The following is a 16,661-nucleotide window of genomic DNA, read 5'->3' as shown; positions in this document are numbered from 1 at the left end:
GATTCTTTTTTTCTTTTTCTCCTTTGTTTTTTGTTTCCACCATGGGAGGGTTTGGTTTATTGGATGCATATATTGACGGGTGGGCCGTTGTTTGGGCTGGTAGGAGGATGGGATTGTTGAAGGGATTGATTTTGTATTTGTTACCGTTTACTGTTTGTGGGTGGGGTGTAAATTTTGAAGGAAAATGTGAAAATGGAGAATAAAAATATTTATTTTTAAAAATGAATAACGCCCATGAATTGTAGAATCCCTCCATCCTTCCCCTCAGTTCAAATTTGACCTTTTCAAGCGTTACGAATTCCAGCAAGTCCCCCAGCCACGCCAGGGCACAGGTGGAGAGGTTGATCTCCACCCTAACAGGAAAAACAGTCTTTTTATTAAGTCTGATTCGATTTGCATACTTACATATCAAATTTTCTGAACATCTTTAGATTCCATTTAAACAAAAAAAGCAATATCCTACACAGCAAATACTTGAATAGTCGCAGTCTTGCTACAGTTTTTCAGTAAAATACAGTAGTGCAATTGAGATCTGGGGCTGTGCAATATATTTAAGATGACAGTGTCAAGGGCGTGGAATTTATAAATTGGCACCATCATGGGAAGCTGGCAAAATCAGACAATCGGGCATGGAAATCATTTTGCCTGATTCGCAGCTCTCCAAATTTCCCAGTCATTTTTGAATAAACAGGAAAATGGGAGGCCTGAAGATGAGGTAAATTGACCTGCCTCTGCCTTCTCCTCCTCCTCCTCCCCCCCCCCCCCCCCCCCCCCCCCCACATTACTCATTAAATTGGATCACAGAGTCAGACTGCATTCTGGAAGGCCCTTGTGTCTGTGCCATCTCCTCTGCTCAAAGAACAGTAAAGCACAGGAACAGGCCCTTTGGCCCTCCAAGCCTGCGCCGATCATGATGCCTGTCTGAATTAAAACCTTCTGCACTTCCAAGGTCCATATTCCTCTATTCCCATCCTATTGATGAATTTGTCAAGATGCCTCTTAAATGTCGCTATTGTATCTGCTTCCACCACCTCCCCCAGCAATGCATCCAAGTCACTCACCACCTTCTGTCTTTTAAAAAAAAAACTTGCCTCGCACATCACCTCTGAACTTTCCCCCTTGCACCTTAAACCTATGTCCCGTAGTAATCGACTTTTCCAACCTGCGAGAAATGAAAAATGAAAATCACTTATTGTCACGAGTAGGTTTCAAATTAAGTTACTGTGAAAAGCCCCTAGTCGCCACATTCCGGCGCCTGTTCGGGGAGGCTGTTACGGGAATTGAACCGTGCTGCTGGCCTGCCTTGGTCTGCTTTCAAAGCCAGCGAATTAGCCCTGTGCTAAACAGCCCCGATGCATTTGACTATGCCACTCCATAATTTTGTAAACCTCTATCAGGTCGTCCTTCAACCTCCATCGAAAACAATCAGTTTATCCAACCTCTCCTCATGGCTAATACCCTCCAGACCAGGCAATATCCTGACAAATCTCTTATCTACCCTCTCCAAAACATCCACAACCTTCTGGTAGCATGACAACCAGAATTGTGCGCAATATTCCAAATGTGGCCTAACTAAGGTTCTGTAAAGCTGCAGCATGACTTGCCAATTTTAATACTCAATGCTCCGACTGATGAAGGCAAGTGGTCCATATGCCTTCTTGACTACGTTATCGACCTGCGTTGCCACTTTCGGTGATCTGTGGACATTTACGCCCAGATATCTCTGCCTGTCTCCTAAGGGTTCTGCCATTTACGGTATAATTCCCATCTATATTAGACCTTCCAAAATGGATTACCTCACTTGTCCGGATTAAATTCCATCTGCCATTTTTCCGCCATTTGGGGTGGGGGAACAGTCAAGTAATTGTTAGTGGGGCAGCGTGGTGGCACAGTGGTTAGCATTGCTGCCTCACGGCACTGAGGACCCAGGCTCGATCCCGGCCCTGGGTCACTGTCCGTGTGGAGTTTGCACATTCTCCCTGTATTTGCGTGGGTTTCGCCCCCACAACTCAAAGATGTGCAGGGGAGGTGGATTGGCCACGCTAAATTGCCCCTTAATTGGAAAAATGAATTGGGTACTCTGGATTTATTTTTTAAAAGGTAATTGTTAGTGATTGATTAATTAGTTCTAATTCAGCTCCAGTTCAAATGAACAACTGCAATCGCAGAGGTCCGCCAGTTTTATGGTGGAAGTAGGAGATTATGCTTATTGGAAACACTACAATAACATTTAAATGTGTGTGCTCAGTACGGGGTTTATCCATAATCTATTACACTCAAAATGTACTCCCATGAACAGCAAGATGTAACGCATATTCCATTTTTAATTAAAGGTATAATTTCAACTCCAGTATTGATCAAAACAATAAGCCACGGTGAAAGGATCTCCAGCACTGAGTCCCTGTGGCTCAGAAGGGAAGTAGGGAGAGGACTCGATAGTTAGAGGGACAGATAGACGGTTCTGTGGCAACGAAAGAGACTCACGGATGGTATGTTGCCTCCCGGGTGCCAGGGTCCCTGACGTCTCGGACTGTGTTTGCAGAATCCTTAAAGGAGTGGGGGAATAGTCAACTCGTGGTACACATCGGTACCAATGACATAGGTAAGAGAAGGGACGGGGATTTAAAACAGGAATTTAGGGAGCTAGGGTGGACGTTGAGAGCCAGGACAAACCATGTTGTCATCTCTAGTTTGTTGCCGGTGCCACGTGCTAGTGAGGTGAGGAACAGGGAGAGAGTGCAGATAAACACGTGGCTGCAGGGATAGTGTAGGAGGGAGGGTTTCAGTTACGTGGATAATTGGAGCACATTCTGGGAAAGGTGGGACCTGTACAGACAGTTTGTACCTGAACCAGAGGGGCCCCAATATCCTGGGAGGGAAATTTGCTACGGCTCTTCTGGCGGGTTTAAACTAATTTGTCAGGGGGTGGGAAAACGAGCTGCAGTCCAGAAGCCAGTGTTGAGAGTAGTGACGTACTGAGGAGAGTATCAAGGTCACAGGAATGTACCGGCAGACAGAAAGGTGGGTTGAAGTGTGTCTACTTCAATGCAAGGAGCATCCGGAATAAGGTAGGTGAACTTGGAGCGTGGATTGGTACTTGGGACTACGATGTGGTCATTACGGAGATATGGTTAGAACAGGGACAGGAATGGTTGTTGGAAATTCCGGGGTATAGATGTTTCAGTAAGAGTAGGGAAGGTGGTAAAAGAGATGGAGGAGTAGCATTGTTAATCAAGGATAGTTTAACGGCTGCAGAAAGGCAGTTCGAAGGGGATCTGCCTACTGAGGTAATATGGGCTGAAGTTAGAAATAGGAAAAGAGAGGTCACATTGTTAGGAGTTTTCTATAGCCCCCCAAATAGTAATAGAGATGTGGAGGAAGAAATTGCAAAACAGATTATGGATAGGTGTGGAGATCTCAGGGTAGTTGTCATGGGTGACTTTAACTTTCCAAATATTGATTGGAATCTCTATAGGATAGGGCCATCCGGCAGGGTAAGGTTTATAATTGGGGGAGGGGTAATTATGATGTGATTAGGCAAGAATTAGGGAGCATAAGATGGGAACAGAAACTGTCAGGGAAAGGCACAAATGAAAAGTGGAGCTTGTTCAAGGAACAAATACTGTGTGCCCTTGATAGGTATGTCCCTGTCAGGCAGGGAGGAAATGGCCGTGTGAGGGAACCATGGTTTACAAAAGAAGTTGAATGTCTTGTCAAGAGGAAAAAGGAAGAGTGTGTGTGGTGAATGAGATTCACACGGTATTATAAGTTACCAATGTCACTCTGTTCCCATTTGTATATACGTACCGATATTGTAAGTGCAGTTGCACTACCTGACCACCAGGGGGAGTAGCTCTGGGAGTACTCGAGAGTTTGTACTGGGCTCCCCCTTGGCTCCGCCCAGAACTCCTCCTCCTGGTGCTGCTGTATAAAGATCCGTGCCACAGAGCCAGCCGGCCAGTTCATCGAAAGTTCAACGGCGAACAGGCTGGCTCTGTTGTGAGTATATTAAAACCGCTATTCTAATCCTACAAGCACATGCCCGTAGAATTGATGGTTCTATCAGTATGTAAGGATGAGAAAACAAGGTTCAGTTGCGTCGCTTGATGGTTACAAGGTAGCAAGGAATGAGCTGGAAAAGGAGAGCTAGGAGGGGGCATGAGAAGTCCTTGGCGGGTCGGATCAATGAAAACCCCCAGGCCTTTTACTCTTATGTGAGAAATAAAAGAATGACCAGGGTGAGGTTAGGGCCGGTCAAGGACAGTAGTGGGAACTTGTGCATGGAGTCAGAAGAGATAGGAGAGGTGTTGAATGAATACTTTTCTTCAGTGTTCACCAAGGAGAGGGGCCATTTTTTGAAGATGAGAGTGTGATACAGGCGGGTAGGCTTGAGGAGGTAGATGTTCTGAGGGAGGATGTATTAGCAATTTTGAAAAAACTTAGGGTCGACAAGTCCCCTGGGCCAGATGGGATATATCCTAGGATTCTTTGGGAGGCAAGGGATGAGATTGCAGAGCCTTTGGCTTTGATCTTTGGGTCCTCGCTGTCCACGGGGATAAAGCCAGAGGACTGGAGAGTGGTGAATGTTGTTTCTCTGTTCAAGAAAGGGAATAGGAATTACCCTGGTAATTATAGGCCGGTTAGTCTTACTTCGATGGTTGTTAAGTTAATGGAAAAGGTACTGAAGGATGGGATTTGTGACCATTTGGAAAGATTCAGCTTAATCCGAGATATTCAACACTGATTTGTGAAGGGTAAATCTTGCCTTACAAATTTGATTGAATTCTTTGAGGAGGTAACGAAGTGTGTAGATGAAGGTAGAGCAGTTGATGTCAACTGAGCAGTTAGGGGCTGGTTTAGCTCACTCGGCTAAATCGCTGGCTTTTAAAGCAGGCCAGCGCGGTTCGATTCCCATACCAGCCTCCCCGGACAGGCGCTGGAATGTGGCGACTAGGGGCTTTTCACAGTAACTTCATTGAAGCCTACTCGTGCCAATAAGCGATTTTCATTTCATTTCATATGCATGGATTTTAGTAAGGCATTTGATAAGGTTCCGCATGGTCGGCTCATGAAGAAAGTAAGGAGGTGTGGGATAGAGGGAAATTTGGCCAAGTGGATAAGTAAGTGGCTATCACATAAAAGACAGAGGGTGGTGGTGGATGGAAAATTTTCAGACTGGAGACCAGTTACCAACGGTGTACCACAGCGATCAGTGCTGGGTCCTCTGCTATTTGTGATTTTTATCAGTGATTCAGAAGAGGGGCTGAAGGGTGGGTCAGTAGATTTGCTGATGACACAAAGATTGGTGGAGTAGTGGATGAGGTGGAGGGCTGTTGTAAGCTGCAAAGAAACATTGATAGGATGCAGAGCTGGGCCGAAAAATGGCAGATGGAGTTTAACCCTGATATGTGCGAGGTGATTCGTTTTGGTGGGGAAAATTTGAATGTGGATTACAGGGTCAACGGCAGGGTTCTGAGAAATGTGGAGGAATAGGGAGATCTTGGGGTTAATGTTCCCTGATCTCTGAAGGTTTCCACTCAAGTGGATAGAGCCGTGAAGAAGGCCTATAGTGTGTTCGCGTTTATTAACAGGGGGCTTGAGTTTAAGAGCCTTGGGGTTATGCTGCAACTGTACGTGACCCTGGTAAGACCACATTTGGAGTATTGTGTGCAGTTCTGGTCACTTCACTACATGAAGGATGTGGAAGCATTGGAAAGGGTGCAAAGGAGATTTACCAGGATGCTGCCTGGTTTGGAGGATAGGTCTTATGAGGAAAGGTTGAGGGAGCTAGGGCTTTTCTCTTTGAAGCAGAGGAGGATGAGAGGCGACTTAATAGAGGTTTATAAGATGATGAGGGGAATAGATAGAGTGGGCGTTCAGAGACTATTTCCTCGGGTGGATGTAGTTGTTACAAGGGGGCATAACTATAAGATTCAGGGTGGGAGATATAGGAGGGATGTTCGAGGTAGGTTCTTTACTCAGAGTGGTTAGGGTGTGGAATGGACTGCCTGCTGTGCAGTCGGACATTTTAGGAACTTTCAAGCGGTTATTGGATGGGCACATGGAGCACACCTGAATGTCGGGGAGTTGGATAGCTTGATCTTGGTTTCAGAAATGGCTCAGCACAACATCCGAGGGCCGAAGGGCCTGTTCTGTGCTGTATTGTTTTGTGTTCTAAAACAAATCTGCACCAAACTCGTATTTGATGCACATGCAGTTTGTTGAGCCTTACAAACTAGTGGAAAAGTTCAAGTTAAATACGGATTTTCACATTTGATGAACTGGAACTGAATTTTACAAAGCAGTGCTTAAAGATTTTGTATTCATTCCTGTAGACTTTTAGAAGAACTTGTTCAGAAGGAAAAGGATTATCAAATTATTCTTCATCAAGCTATTGAAGAAAAGGAGCAAGAAATTAAATTGCTCAGATTGAAGTCACAACCAATAGGTAAATCTTGAACATTGTTTTGACTACACATGTTTTATTTGCAACAGACCTTTTACCCTCTTTGTTATTGGGTTTAACCTGCTTTAAAACGAATACATACAACCCCAACTTGGGGTTAAATTAAGTGCCTGGGTTCTGCATTTGGATCCCTTTCTTTAATTGGAGGGTGTTGAGGAGAGGGAGGAACCAGGCCTGCGTCACTGGTTTCACCAACAGTTGCTGTGTCTATAAGACCATTAAACATAGGAGCAGAATTAGGCCACTCGGCCCATCGGGTGTGCTCCACCATTCAATCATGGCTCATATTTTTCTCATCCCCATTCTCCTGCCTTCTCCCCATAACCCCTGATCCCCTTATTAATCAAGAACCTATCTATCTGTCTTAAAGACACTCAGTGAATTGGCCTCCACAGCCTTCTGCGGCAAAGAGTTCCACAGATTCACCACCCTCTGGCTGAAGAAATTCCTCCTCATCTCTGCTTTAAAGGATCATCCCTTTAGTCTGCACTGGTGTCCTCTGGTTCTAGTTTTTCCTACAAGTGGAAACATCCTCTCCATGTCCACTCTATGCAGGCCTCGCAGTATCCTGTAAGTTTCAATAAGATCCCCCCCCCCCCCCATCCTTCTAAACTCCGACTACAGACCCAGAGTCCTCAACCGTTCCTCATATGACAAGTTCTTTGTTCCAGGGATCATTCTTGTGAACCTCCTCTGGACCCTTTCCAAGGCCAGCATATCCTTCCTTAGATACGGGGCCCAAAACTGCTCACAATACTCCAAATCGGGTCTGACCAGAGCCTTATATAGCCTCAGAAGTACATCCCTACTCTTGTATTCTAGCCCTCTCGGCATGAATGCTAACATTGCATTTGCCTTCCTAACTGCCGACTGAACCTACACGTTAACCTTAAGAGAATCTTGAACAAGAACTCTCAAGTCCCTTAGTGCTTCTGATTTCCGAAGCATTTCCCCATTTAGAAAATAGTCTATGCCTCCATTCCTCCTTCCAAAGTGCATAACCTCACACTTTTCCACATTGTATTCCATCTGCCACTTCTTTGCACACTTTCCTAGCCTGTCCAAGTCCTTCTGTAGCCCGCCTGCTTCCTCAATACTACCTGTCCCTCTACATATATTTGCATCATCTGCAAACTTAGCAATAGTGCCTTCAGTTCCTTCTTCCAGATCGTTAATGTATATTGTGAAAATGGGCAGCACAGTGGTGCAATAGGCTAGCCCTGTTGCTTCACGGTGCCGAGGTCCCAGGTTCGATCCCGGCTCTGGATCACTGTCCATGTGGAGTGTGCACATTCTCCCCGTGTTTGCGTGTGTTTCGCCCAATAACCCAAAGATGTGCAGGTTAGGTGGATTGGCCACTCTTTTCAGGTCCACCAAAAAACAGAAGAAAGGAAAAAACAAACTGAGGGAAAAAGCAAAAAAGGGCCACTCCTGAGACGGGCGCTGCCCTAACACAACAAAGATCAACGGAAACGTAAAAACATCAAATAAGAGTGCAGTTAAAGGGGTCAATGAAGCACCCCAACTCCTGCAGTGCCCACCGGGCACGGAAAGCCTCGATGGTGCCCGTGGACACCGCATGCTCCCTTTCCAGGGACACCCGGCTGTGAATGTAGCCGCAGAAGAGGGGCAGACAGTCTGACCGGACAACCCCCTCGGTTGCCCGCTGCCTGGACCTATAAATGGCGCACTTTGCCAGGCCCAGGAGCAGGTTCACAAGGCGTTCCTCCGCCTTCCCCACCCCTCTCTGCACCGGGGGCCCGTAGATTAGGAGCGTGGGGCTGAAGTGCAAACAAAACTCCAGCAAAGGATTGGTTAGAAAACTCAGAAGGAAGTGCAGCCTAAAACATGTAACATAGACATGGTCCACGGACTCCACAAGGCCGCAAAAATGGCAGGCTTCTTGGGAGTCTGTGAACCGGTGCAATCGGTGATTGTACGGCACTGCTGCAAGAAACACCCTCCACCCCAGGTCCCCAAGATTGAGGGGGAGGACTCCTCCATAGAGGGACCTCCAGTAGGGATCTCCGCCGCCGGATGGCAATAAGGCATGCCATGCATTGGCATGTCCGGATGACGGGCGAAGGTAAGGAGGTGAAGGGTGAGCAGCAGCAGCCCGCACAGGAAACCCCTCCGCGCAGTGTGAAAAGGCACGGAGGGTATTTCCGTGAGGCGGCTAGGATTGTGGGGCACCAGCCCCGAGGGAGGTTTCCGGGGCCTGGGACCATTGTGGAATTCCGTCTGGCCAGGGTTTCATCCAGAAGGGATACCACCACACACCTGCGCGTCCTCCACACCACGAGTGCCATCGGGTCCGTGCACGACCGTTTTGAGGTCTCTGATGGCATTGGCTGCGAGCCGGATGTCCACCGCTGCACTTTGTGCTGACTCATGGGGTGTCATCCAGCCCACTCCTCCGCCACCCAGCACGTCCCCAATCCTGGTCACCCCGGCAGCCACAGCTCGCTCCTCCCCCAGCCACTCAAAATGGTTTTGGTGGAGGTGCGGATTCCTGAGCAGCGGCTTCCTGACAACAGCCACCACTCCTGACGGGGAGGAAGGGGGGGGGGGGGAGTGGGGGGGGGGGGGGGGAGCTGACCATGTTCCAGACTTTGAGCAGGTCCTGGTAAAAGACGGGCAGCGCCTGCAGAGGGTAACGAAGACCCTGCAGATCCATGAACAGGAGCAGCATATCATAATTCAGGCCGTGCACCTGGCGGAAGAAATGCGTCGCCAGGGCACACCATCATGGAGGGGGCTCAACGTAAAGGTATCGTTGCAGAGTCTGAAGGCGGATGGTTGCCACCAGGGTGCGAAGGCACACCAGCGCCTGCCCGCCCTCCCCAAGCAGGAGACACAGAACCTCAGCAGTGACCCAGCGACCCAGTGCAGTCTCTTGTCCCAGACAAACTCCACAAGCATCTCTGGATCTTTGTGACAAAGTCAGGGGGAGGGTTCAAAGTGACCAGCCGGTACCACAACATAGAGGCTATCAGCTGGTTTAGGACAAGAACTCAACCCCTGTAAGACAGCACTCCGAGCAGTCCTGTCCAGCATTTCAAGCGAGCGGTGACCTTGGTCTCCAGCTCCTGCCAGTTAGCTGACCTGGATTCCTCAGCCGGGCAAAGATGGGCTCCCAAATAGAGGAGGCTGGTCCTGCTCCAGGTGAAAGGCCTGAGCTCTGGGAGGGGTCCGTCTTCCACGGACCGACCAGGAGTCCGGAACATTTGGCCCAGTTGATACTCCAAAAAAAATTACAGCACAGGAACAGGCCCTTCAGCCCTCCCAGCCTGTGCCGATCCAGATCCTTTATCTAAACCTGTTGCCTATTTTCCAAGATCTACTTCTCTCTGTTCCCCACCCGTTCATATATCTGTCCAGATGCATCTTAAATGATGCTATCGTACCCACCTCTACCACCTCCACTGGCAAAGCATTCCAGGCACCCACCACCCTCTGCGTAAAAAACTTTCCACGCACATCTCCCTTAAACTTTTCCCCTCTCACCTTGAAATCGTGACCCCTTGTAATTGACACCCTCACTCTTGGAAAAAGCTTGTTGCTATCCACCCTGTCCATACCTCTCATAATTTTGTAGACCTCAATCAGGTCTCCCCTCAACCTCTGTCTTTCCAATGAAAATAATCCTAATCTACTCGACCTTTCTTCATAGCTAGCACCCTCCATACCAGGCAATATCCTGGTGAACCTCCTCTGCACCTTCTAAAGCATCCACATCCTTCTGGTAATGTGGCGACCAGAACTGCACGCAGTATTCCAAATGTGGCCTAACCAAAGTCCAATACAACTGTAACATGACCTGCCAACTCTTGTACTCAATATCCCGTCCGATGAAGGCAAGCATGCTGTATGCCTTCTTGACCACTCTATCAACCTGCGTTGCCACCTTCAGGGTACAATGGACCTGAACTCCCAGATCTCTCTGTACATCAATTTTCCCCAGGACTCTTCCATTGACCATATAGTCTGCTCTTGAGTTAGATCTTAAATGCATCACCTCGCATTTGCCTGGATTGAACTCCATCTGCCATTTCTCTGCCCAATTCTCCAATCTATCTATATTTTGCTGTATTCTCTGACAGTCCCCCTCGCTATCTGCAACTCCACCAATCTTAGTATCATCTGCAAACTTGCTCATCAGACCACTTATACCGTCCTCCAGGTCATTTATGTATATCACACACAATAGTGGTCCGAGCACGGATCCCCGTGGAACACCACTAGTCACCTTTCTCCATTTTGAGCCACTCCCTTCCACCGCTACTCTCTGTCTCCTGTTGCCCAGCCAGTTCTTTATCCATCTAGCTAGTACAGCCTGAACCTCGTACGACTTCACTTTTTCCATCAACCTGCCATGGGAAACTTTATCAAATGCTTTACTGAAGTCCATGTATATGACATCTACAGCCCTTCCCTCATCAACTAACTTTGTCACTTCCTCAAAGAATTCTATTAGGTTTGTAAGACATGACCTTCCCTGCACAAAACCATGCTGCCTATCACTGATAAGTCTATTTTCTTCCAAATGTGAATAGATCCTATCCCTCAGTATCTTCTCCAACAGTTTGCCTACCACTGACATCAAGCTCACAGGTCTATAATTCTCTGGATTATCCCTGCTACCCTTCTTAAACAAAGGGACAACATTAGCAATTCTCCAGTCCTCCGGGACCTCACCCGTGCTCAAGGATGCTGCAAAGATATCTGTTAAGGCCCCAGCTATTTCGTCCCTCGCTTCCCACAGTAACCTGGGATAGATCCCATCCGGTCCTGGGGACTTGTCCACCTTAATGCCTTTTAGAATACCCAAAACCTCCCCCTTCCTTATGCCGACATGACCTCGAGTATTTAAACATCCATCCCTAGCCTCAACATCCATCATGTCCCTCTCCTTGGTGAATACCAATGCAAAGTACTCATTAAGAAGCTCACTCATTTCCTCTGACTCCACGCATAAATTCCCTCTTTTGTCTTTGAGTGGGCCAATCCTTTCTCTAGTACTGGCAGAGGACGTGTCGGAGTACACAGCCTGACACTCGTATCCTCCGCAGGTCAGCAGGGTCAGTGAACATGAGGAGCACGTCATCAGCGTAAGCCGAAAGGGCCACCCCAATGCCCAGCCCGTGCAGAAGCAGTCCCAACAGTCTCCGCCGCAGGAGGCGCAGGAAAGGCTCCACGCAATTAGAATAAAGTTGGCCAGACAAAGGGCAGCCCTGACGCACTCCTCTCTCAAAGCGAAGGGGCGCCACCAGAGACCCGTTAACCTTAACAAGACACTCTGCGGCAGTTACAGAAGTCGGATCCGGGCGACAAATTGCGTCCAGAACCCGAAGCTGGCAGAGTCCCAAATAAATATTTGTGATCCACCCTGTCGAACGCCTTCTCCTGATCAAGGGACAGGAAGGCGCTCGACGTACCAGCCCTCTGGGAATGATGGACCAGGTCGTGGTACCAGATAAATGTTGTCATGGATTGTGCGGCCCAGGACCGTGCAGGACTGGTCAGGGTGGATCATGTGGTCCAGCACGGTGCCAAAGTGCAAACTCATTGCCTTGGCAAAAATCTTGTAATCCGTGCCGAGGAGGGAGACCGGACGCCAGTTTTTAAGGTGGCGGAGATCCGCCCTCTTTGGCAGGAAGGTAATGGTGGCTCTGCACCATGAGAGGGGCATCTCCCCGGTTGCAATACTGTCCCCAAGGACCTCCGTATAGTCGGTCCCCAAGACATCCCAGAATGCCCTGAATAACTCCACGGTCAGCCCGTCCAGCCCTGGGGTTTTCCCCCTGGACAGGCCATCGAGGGCGCTGGTCAGCCCCCCCAGGCTGAGAAGGGTATCAAGCCTACCGGCATCCTCCGGGTCGACCTGCGGCAGGTCCTCCCATTAAACTCTGCAAGCTTCCTCGCCGGACGGATCCGGAGAGAAGAGAGCGCTGTAGAAGCTTCGGATTTGGGCTCGAACCTCCTCCAGATCCGAGATGAGGGACCCGTCATCGGCCAGCAGCGTAAAGAGCTGCTGACGGGCCCCGCACCTTTTTTCCAGCAAGTAGAAGAAGGGGGAGCCGCGGTCCATGTCATTAAGGATCTGGATCTGCGACCTCACATACGCGCCCTGGGACCCGACAAGTTGCAGGTCCCGCAGCGCGCCCTTCTTCTCTCTGTACACCAGCTGCAGGGCTGGGTCTTCATCGAGCTGACCGAGACGTGACTCCAGGTCGAGCACCTGCTTTTCCAAATCCACGACCCTGGATTTCCGCCTTATGATGACCCCCTCGTATACTCCTGACAGATGGTACGCACGTGAGTCTTGCCCACATCCCACCATAGCCTCGAGGAAGGGAAGCCTCCCCGCTTCCTTCTCCAGCCAGTGACAAAACAACCCCAGGAACCGCTCGTCCTCCAGCAGCAGGTTGTTAAAATGCCACAATGCGGACCATGACTGAGTGTGAGACAGGGCTAGCCCCGCCCACGCCAGACGGTGGTCTGAGTACGGCACCTGCTGCACAGAGGCTGCCGGGATACGGGGCAGGTGCGCCCTTGAAATGTAGAGGCGGTCGATTCTGGACGCTCCAACCCCAGGCCTCACAAAAGTGAAGACGCTGGAGTCAGGATGGAGAATCCGCCAGATGGCCACCAAGTCAAAGAACCCAACGAGGTTCCTTAACTTCACCACCGCACGAGAGCGGCACTGGGTACCAAGGCGGTCCTGACGGTGCAATTAAAATCTCCCCCCCCCAAGGACGATGCACTCGCCCGTGGAGATGGTGCCAAGATGAGTGGACACTTCTTCGAAGAAAGTCGTCTGCTGCTGGTCAGCCTGGGGAGAGTAGACATTCACAAAGTGAAGTACCTCGACCCCTTCACGGACTGTCAAGGGCAGCTACCGGCCTGGCACTGGCTCCTTGACCCCCAAGATCTCCAACAAGATAGCCACCCTGCCGAAATGCGAGGTTAGGGACTCATGTAGACCACCCCCCCCCCCCCCCTCGCCACTCCAGGAGCCATGTGGCTTTGTCTCTCAGAGCGGCATGGGTTTCTTGCAGGAAGCACAGCGCATACTTCCCGTCCCGGAGGACCAATAAGCTCTGGAACCAGTGGAGCGCGTCCCTGCTGCTGTTGAGGCTGCTATGGTCACCACCATGTCAGTAGTGAAGTTCTACCTTCACCTTTTCAGTGCTCAGGAAGAGCAGAGGAGCGCAGGCCCCTCTGTTCCCTCAGGAGTCCGGCGAGGAAAGGTTTCTGCCAGCGCCGCTCAGAAGCGTCCGCGCCTCCCGCCCCTCCCGCCCCTTTAACGTAGGCGCGGGAAGACCGGATGAGCAGCGCCAAGTCCGACCACCGGTCGAGGACTAGCTGCACTCTGTTTTGGCAACCGCGGTTTGCAGGCAGAAAATCCTGGAGTTCCCTCGGGGGATGAGGGGCGACTTGGTGTCGGCCACGAGGGAGTCCACCGTCTCGCTGCAGATGGACCCAAAATCATCCCCCTTGCCCCCCACTGAGCAACTGTCCCCCTCCGGGCAGTCGCCGTCTGGGACCGAGTCCTCTGCCACATTGAGTGTGACGGACAGCACGGTCCCACCGTCCTGGGTCAGCCTCGATCCCACCCTCTGGATCGTCGACAGACGGGTTCCTCGCAAACTCCTCTAATTATTTCAGGCCAGAGGGAGGTGGCGGCTCAGATCCCCCCTCCTCTTGCGACCCTGGGTCACTGGACAGACTCTGGAATAAGGTGGAGATGGAGACTGCCGGCGTCGGAGGCTGGGATGGAGAGGGGAGGCGCTCCTCGCCACTACCACCCAATGACCCCGAGGTCAGGGAGCGTCATAGCCTCCGGCGTTGTAAAAAGGAACGCCTCTGGGGTAAAAATGGCACCAGGCGGAACGGGACCGCGGGGGTCTTACTTGCACCCTGCCCCGAGGCGTCCTGCTCACGACAACGGGCCCAGTAACCGACGCTAAGGCGTCAACGGGCCCGGAATGAGCTTGAGTGTCCGCGATGGCCCCCAGGCCTGAGTTCTGGGGCGCAGGGGTCTCTCGGCTGATGGGATTGGGGGTATTTGCAGCTGAACCCCACCTTGCCTTCTGTCGGGCCCTGCAGCCTGGTGGTTGCCCTCCCTCCTCCACTCCGGCAGCCGACCGGCCAGTCTGCGCCAGCACGGTATCCCCTGTAGAGTCAGGGTGGTAATGCCAATGGAGGGAGAGGGGGCGACGGTACAACCTGCAGCCACCTTGGTGTCAGTGGTGGCTTTGGAAGCGGGGCAGTTCTTCTGCCCGTGCCCCACCTTCTTGCAGGCGTGGCACCGCACGCCATCTGCAGACCAGAAGATGCGGAAGGTCTCCCCTAGATGGGAAACCTAGAATTCCCCCTCGAATACATCCTCCCGGGCCAAGCGGATGGAAGCCTGGCACCGGAAGGAGTAGATGTGCCTGAGGGGGGCAAACTTCAGGCCGAAAGGGAGCGGCGCTACCTCGGAATGAACCTCCCCCAGTGGTTGGAGGTGGGGGAGGAGGGGGGCTCGGTAAGACTGGACATTGGACAACATGAGCCGCTCAGCAGTGCCCTCAAGAGGGTCCACTGCCACGTAGGTCCCGCCCACCGCGAGCCCCTTTTCAAGGACGAGGTGAACCACCCTCTCAGCCCTCGGGAAGAACACTACTTTCCCGTACATTCGAGAGGCGGCCACAATGGCCGAGGGGCCAAGGACCCCGGCCATTCTGCGAACGCACGTCTCTATGGTGACGGTGGGGTGAGCGTAGCACTTTACGCCCAGCTTTCGGGTCAGCAACCGGAAAGGTGGCGGGGCTGCAGGAGCAATGGAGGCCGAAGAGGCTACCACCCCCGCATAGGTGGCTCTGGTCGGCCCCGTTACTGGCGTAGGTGGAGTGGCCATTAGGGCAAGTGCCACGCCCACCCCAATGTGGGCTTTGTCACGGTGGAATTTAATTGACGAAATAGATAGTGGGAAGGAGGTTGTCGGGAAGAGTGAGGTGGAATGACGTACTCTCCCCCTTGGAAGGTATATGGGGGAGCAAAGCAGGGAAGAGAAGAGAGAACAAGGAGCACTGTTGGAGGAAGTCAGCAACACAGGAGGGTGGGGCACCGTAGATGGAATGGTGCCCGAGGTGAGAGACTCCTGAGACTCCGGGTGAAGCTGGAGGGTGGGAGGATTGGGGATCTTCGGCCCATGTCGGGCTTAGCAAAATACAGTCTGTGCTCCCCACTGAAACAACCACTCAATGGAACTGATCTCCTCTTCAGCCCGGGAGGGGCCCAGCAACCACTCAATGTCCCCATCCTGGAACAAGCTCACTAGAAAGAACGAGGAAGGCCTGACAGTTGGGAGAGCTGGGTAGGGCTGGGCCCTCAGCCTGGGAGGGGCCCAGCACACAAACAGTACAAAAGGGGCTTTACTCCCACCTTGTTTTTTCCTCCTTCCTCTCTCCTTCCAATCTACCTCCCTCCCTCTCTCCCTCCCTCTCTCTCTCTCCCTCCCTCCCTCTCTCCCTCCCTCCCTCCCTCCCTCCCTCCCTCCCTCCCTCCCTCCCTCCCTCCCTCCCTCTCTCCCTCCCTCCCTCCCTCCCTCTCTCACTCTCCTCCCTCTCTCACTCTCCTCCCTCTCTCACTCTCCTCCCTCTCCCACTCTCCTCCCTCTCTCACTCTCCTCCCTCTCTCACTCTCCTCCCTCTCTCACTCTCCTCCCTCTCCCTCTCTCTCTCTCCTTCCTGCAGGCAAGTCGCAGCAGCCAGCACTGGAAACAGCACTCCGCAATAGAGACAGAGAGCAGCTGCAGCCACTCGATGGATTGGCCACGCTAAATTGCCCCTTAATTGGAAAAAAAATAATTGGGTACTAATAATGTATATTGTGAAAAGTTGTGGTCCCAGCACCGACCCCTGAGGCACACCACTGGTCACTGGCTGCCATCCTGAAAAAGACCCCTTTATGCCCACTCTCTTAGCCTTCTGCCAGTCAGCCAATCCTCTATACATGCCAGGATCTTACATTAACACCATGGGTTCTTAACTTATTTAACAGTCTCTTATGCGGCACATTGTCGAAGGCCTTTGGAAATCTAAGTAAATCACGTACACTAGTTCTCCTTTGTCTAACTTCCTTGTTACCTCAAAGAACTCTAACTGATTTGTCAGACATGACCTCCCCACCAACAGAAAACTAGGTG

At 51.1% G+C, this 16,661-nt stretch overlaps 1 protein-coding gene across 2 annotated transcripts in view; it reads left to right on the top strand.

Annotated features, from left to right (window-relative positions):
• map3k5 (mitogen-activated protein kinase kinase kinase 5) overlaps window positions 1-16,661 on the top strand; it is a 244,049-nt gene that overhangs the window by 205,056 nt on the left and 22,332 nt on the right. The window contains exon 26 of one of the 2 annotated variants that reach the window (XM_038799442.1): window positions 6,336-6,448. The exons of the other annotated variant lie outside the window; for it this stretch is intronic. Within the exon in view, the coding sequence (XP_038655370.1) occupies window positions 6,336-6,448 (113 nt within the window). The remainder of the gene's footprint in view (window positions 1-6,335; window positions 6,449-16,661) is intronic. 2 annotated transcript variants of the gene reach the window in all.

The sequence above is a fragment of the Scyliorhinus canicula genome, chromosome 6 (assembly GCF_902713615.1).
Source record: "Scyliorhinus canicula chromosome 6, sScyCan1.1, whole genome shotgun sequence".
Lineage (NCBI taxonomy): Eukaryota > Metazoa > Chordata > Chondrichthyes > Carcharhiniformes > Scyliorhinidae > Scyliorhinus > Scyliorhinus canicula.
The sequence above is the reverse complement of the archived record's forward strand: the minus strand, read 5'-3'. Positions and strand labels throughout refer to the sequence as shown.